We start from the raw sequence: 5,153 nt of genomic DNA, 5'->3' as shown, positions 1-5,153 counted from the left end.
GTGGTTCGCGGAGCCGCCTCGACTCGGTGGCACCTGCAGGGGTCCCGCCAGGGGCCCTTTGGAGACCGGGTCCTGGGTCCTGCAGAGATGATGGACGGCTTCTCACGGAGAAGGAGCTTCACAGCCGGAGGAGCCCTCAGCCTCCGAGCGCAGAGACTGACCCACCGAACGCTCTGTCCTCCATGCCGCTCCCACAAACTTGTTGGCTCCCCCAGCGTGTTAGACACCAGACGTGCAAGTAGGAACAAACCGAGACCATGTAGGTTCCCGCGGTCAATGGACCTGATCCAGCAAGAAAGTAAAAAAAACCCCAATAACAGAAACTGATCGGCACCTCGGGCTCTCTGAGCTGCTTTACGTGCACATGGCTGCAGCCAGGCCCCGAGCGTGGAGTTGCACGGCCGTCCCAGCCGAGGGTGTGAAGTGGGCAGGACCGCCTGGCCTACCTGGCCGAGTGGGTAGGAGACCCCGTGCATCCAGCCGACACCCGGATTCCTGCCCATCCATCTGCCGGCCCTAGAGTTGACGGGAGGGCAGACTGAGACAGAGGGCCTTTGGGGTGGAAATCCCTGTTCTGCCCCCGCGGCCTGGCTGTTGAGACGTAGGAATTGTGAACACTGTGCTGTGAAACACAAAGGACAGGTAGGAAGGGCAGGAAGTGACTGGCAGAGACGGGTCGTGTTTAAACCCGAATTTCGTTTGAATGGGTAGCTCCCTCCTAGGCTCACAGGGGCACAAACCAGATCATGCCCCCCCAAATCCCATGAGCACAAAGGGGCCATGAAATATAGGGTGTCCCAAAATTCACGCAAGAAGTAATTTTGATAGAAAACACAGGTTTATAATTAAAAATTGTAAATTTTTTTATTGATTCATAAAGGATACAGTCTAGGGTTATGTATGGAATAGCACATCGGGTCAATGGCCTCCACGGCTTTGCTGGCACAGACAAAAAGCCGAGGTCTTCATTGGTCTTCATTGTCCCTGCTCCTGGGCCATCATTGGTACTTGGTGATGCTTATCAAATTGAAGGGATTGAAATCAAAGGGCAACAGATATTAGAATCTGATTCAATAAACCAAGTAAAATTAGGCTTTTATTTTTTGTTGTTGTTAATGCTCACGCAAAATTCAAATCTTGCGTGAATTTTGGGACACCCTGTACAACAGCGTAGACATGTGTACAGTAGCCACGTGTGCAGCCTTCCTATGGAACTGTCATGTGCTGTGTGAGTGTGAGGAGGGGGAGCCCTGCTTAGCTGGCAGAGCTGCGTGGCCCGGAGTAGGAAGGGTGGGGCGTGCAGCTCCGATGGGGCCCTGACCCAGCTCTGGCCGCAGGAGCGAGATGACCGCGATCCTGCGAAGCCCTCCGGCTCTGCAGCTCACCCTGGCCCTCATCAAGCCCGATGCCGTCGCTCACCCGCTGATTCTGGAGGTAAGAACGGATCTACGCCTCGCGGTGTGCGCGGGGGTCACTCAGTTCCAGGTGCGAGCGGCCGCTTGTGAGCGCCGACAGCGTAGACCTGTGCCAGGGTCCGCGGAGGCAGAGCCGGGCTCGGGGGGCAGATATAAAACAGAAGACACGACCAGCACAGTCACACGGGAACCCACCCTTAGGACAGCGCATGGGTATCAGTTCTCTGTTGCTGCACAGCAGTTGCCATGGATGTAGCAGCTCAAAGCAGTACCTCCTTCGTCTTTCACGGTCCTAGAAGGGGAGGGACAGGAGGCTTGGCTGGGTTCTTCGTCTCACAGGCCACAGTCAAGGCGGAAGCTGACTGGGCCCTTACCTGGGCGCCTGGGCAGAACCCACTCCCAGGCTTATTGGGGCTCCTGTGGTTGCAGGACTGAGACCTCCATGTCCTTGCTTTTTTCTTTTTGAAATATATTTTGATGGATTTCAGAGAGAGAGAGAACCATCAATGATGAGAGTCACTGATCGACTGCCTCCTGCACGCCCCCTATTGGGGATTGAGCCTGCAACCCAGGCCTGTGCCCTGACCGGGAATCGAACCCGGGACCCTTCAGTCCGCAGGCCGATGCTCTCTGCACTGAGCCCAGCCGGCCAGGGCCCACGTCCTTGCTTCTAGGCAGGACCCGCAGCCTCTAGAGGCCCCTCCCTCCTCCTCAGACGGCCGCTCCATCTTCAGGTCAGCACAGGGCAGCGGAGGCTTCTGCTCTCTCCGGCTCCTCCTCCAGCTCCCGGCAGGCACAGCTCTGCTTTTAAAGGTCTGATTCATCACGCGATGCGTGAGGCTCCTCTGGATGCGCTCCGTTTTGATTAAAGCACAGTCAGCTGATAGCGCCCTGCATCCCAGCCCAGAGCCCCCTGGTCCCGTCATGTGACAGGCGCGTTTTGCACGGGGTCCGCAGTCCTGGAGGTTTGGGGGAGCCTCGTGCCCGCATCCAGCCTCCAGTTAGTGCAGGGCAAGACCGGCGCCGGCAGGGGGTCTGCAGGTGTTGGGACCAGGCCCGGCCCCTAAGGAAGGACGGCTCCCGCTAGTGCCCAGGTGGAGGGCCAGCGGTCCGCAGAGGGGGAGCCAGGCAGGAACCCTGGGTGAGGCCGAGGGCATCGGAGGTGGAGGAGGGCCAGGAAGTGCAGCCTTGAGCATCGGACCAAAGTGGTTGCTCTTCATTCCGGGAGTGAGAGTGGGAACCACTCAAAAGCTAATGCCCAGGGTGGCCGAGAGGGTGGCATGTCTGGCGGGTCCGGTGTGATGGTGGAGAGTGCGAGGACCGCCAGGGAGAGGCTGTGAGGAGGGCCCGGTGGGGGGCCCTGTGGGCTCGCGCTCCAGGGGCTGCAGGAGCAGAGGGGCAGCCAGCACTTTCTGCCCCTGCACCCCAGGCTCACCTGCTGGTCATGTGACCGAAGGCCCTCCCCTCCCCCTACCTTCTCTCCTGACCCCCCCCTGGCAGCCCCTCAGGTCCCGGGCTCCAGGGTCCCGGGTTCTGCGGGTCGGCCCGGCTCTGGTCCTCCCCCGCCCGTGACTGACTGTCTTTGGGTGCTTGCCAGGCTGTCCATCAGCAGATTCTGCGCAACAGGCTCCTCATTGTGCGGAGGAGAGAGCTCGTGTGGCGGAGGGACGACTGCCGGAGGTTTTACCGGGAGCACGAAGGTAGGACCCGCACCCGCCGCCGGGGCTGCTCCCTCCCGGAGGCCCCGCGGGCTTTACCTGGACGCGGTCGCTGCCCCCGTGAAGCTCCCCTTTTCCCGGAAGGTTCTGTCCGGTCCCGGCCGGGAGCTTGGTTTGATGTCCCGATGATGTCACCCCGTCAGACCCCGTCCTACCCTCAGTTTCTTCGTTGTTAATCCTCACCCGAGGATGTTTCCCATGGATTTTTGGAGCGAGGGAAGGAAAGGGGAGGGACAGAGAGAGAGAGACATCAGTTGGTTGCCTCCCGCACACGCCCCGACCAGGGCTGAGGTCGGAGCCCTTGATCGGAATTGAACCCGGGACCCTCCAGTCTGGGCCGACGCTCTGCCCCCTGGGCCAATCCTCTAGGGCCTAATGCTCATGATTTCATGTCATTCTCCCAGCAGCCCTCGAGTAGGTGTTGCTGGGTCCTCAGTGTACAGATTAGGGAACTGAGCTGGGGCGTTGATGGCTCCCCCAAAATGGCACAGGTTGTAAGGGGCAGAGCCTGGCTTCAGACCCAGGTGTGCCAGACGACGCGGCCCTGTTCTTTGTTCTGAAACGGTTTCTATCCTTCCGAGCCGGGAGGAGACGTGCAGAAGGCTCCTGGCACCTGTCCTGACGCCGGCGCTCTCTCTGCAGGACGCTTCTTCTACCAGCGGCTGGTGGAGTTCATGGCCAGGTACGTCCAGCCCTGGTTCCCGCATCTTTTCCCACGAGACAGACCCCCTGCCCCCAAACAGATGCATCAACGTTACTGGCCACTCTTTAAAGCTGTAATGAGTGGCCAGAAACAGGAACTCGGGCTCGAACTGAGCCACCTGCCCTGGTGCCTGTCCCGTGCTGGTGACTGGCCAGCGGCCGTAGCAGCGTATTGCTGAATGCTGCCCAGCAACGGCTGACCTCCCTGGCTTTCTTGGGCACCGGCACCAGCTAGAATGGCACGGAAACGCTCAGGACGTACAGGGCACCTTTTTTAAAAACGTATTTTTATTGATTTCAGAGGGGAAGGGCCAGGGGGAGGGGCGGGGAGAGAAACATCAGTGATGAGACAGAGTCATTGTTCGGCTGCCTCCTGCATCCACTGGGGATCAGGCCCTCAACCCCGGCCTGTGCCCTGACGGGGAATGGCACCCTGACCTCCTGGGTCACAGGTCGATGTTCCACCCCTGAGCCACGCCAGCCGGGCTACAGGGCACCTTTGTCTGTGACACGTTCGCGGGTGCCACCTGAGACCCGACGGCCAGGTTCCTGACACGTGCCCCTTGGTCCACAGCGGGCCCATCCGAGCCTACATCCTCGCCCACCCGGACGCCGTCCAGCTCTGGAGGACGCTGATGGGGCCCACCAGGGTGTTCCGCGCCCGCCACGTGGCCCCCGACTCCATCCGAGGGAGTTTCGGCCTCACCGACACCCGCAACACCACCCATGGCTCCGGTAGGTCTGCCCCAGGCCCACAGCCACACGCGGGGCGGGGGGGGCGGGCAATGAGCTTTTCCCTCCTGCATTTCTGGCCCTTGGTGGCCTCAGCGCTGTGGCCCCGGGACTGAGAGCAGAAGAGGCTCGGTTTCTGAACCTGACTGCCCGCCTCCTGCCTGCACTCTGCCCTCCCTCATAGACCCCTTCTCTCTCTCTCTTCTCTCTCTCCCCCTCTCTCTCCCCTCCCTCTTCTCTCTCTCCCCCTCTCTCTCCCCTCCCTCTTCTCTCTCTCCCCCTCTCTCTCCCCTCCCTCTTCTCTCTCTCCCCCTCTCTCTCCCCTCCCTCTTCTCTCTCCCCCCTCTCTCTCCCCTCCCTCTTCTCTCTCTCCCCTCCCTCTTCTCTCTCTCTTCTCTCTCTCCCCTCCCTCTTCTCTCTCTCCCCCTCTCTCTCCCCTCCCTCTTCTCTCTCTCCCCCTCTCTCTCCCCTCTCTCTTCTCTCTCTCCCTCCCCCTCTCTCTCTCTTCTCTCTCTCCCCCCCTCTCTCCCCTCTCCTCTTTCTTCCTCCCTCCCTTTCACTCTCTCTAAAAATCAGTAAGAAAAAT

General features: G+C 60.3%; 1 protein-coding gene across 1 annotated transcript; it reads left to right on the top strand.

Annotated features, from left to right (window-relative positions):
* Window positions 1-1,106: 1,106 nt before the first annotated feature.
* NME6 (NME/NM23 nucleoside diphosphate kinase 6) lies at window positions 1,107-4,788 on the top strand (the record flags this gene model as incomplete). Its single annotated transcript, XM_014538940.1, has 6 exons — window positions 1,107-1,228; window positions 1,338-1,434; window positions 3,013-3,115; window positions 3,776-3,815; window positions 4,410-4,570; window positions 4,752-4,788. Coding segments are annotated over exons 1-6 (458 nt in total), but the record flags the coding sequence as incomplete, so codon positions are not given.
* Between the last annotated feature and the right edge of the window lie 365 nt (window positions 4,789-5,153).

The sequence above is a fragment of the Myotis brandtii genome, unplaced genomic scaffold (assembly GCF_000412655.1).
Source record: "Myotis brandtii unplaced genomic scaffold, ASM41265v1 scaffold207, whole genome shotgun sequence".
Classification (NCBI taxonomy): domain Eukaryota; kingdom Metazoa; phylum Chordata; class Mammalia; order Chiroptera; family Vespertilionidae; genus Myotis; species Myotis brandtii.
The sequence above is the reverse complement of the archived record's forward strand: the minus strand, read 5'-3'. Positions and strand labels throughout refer to the sequence as shown.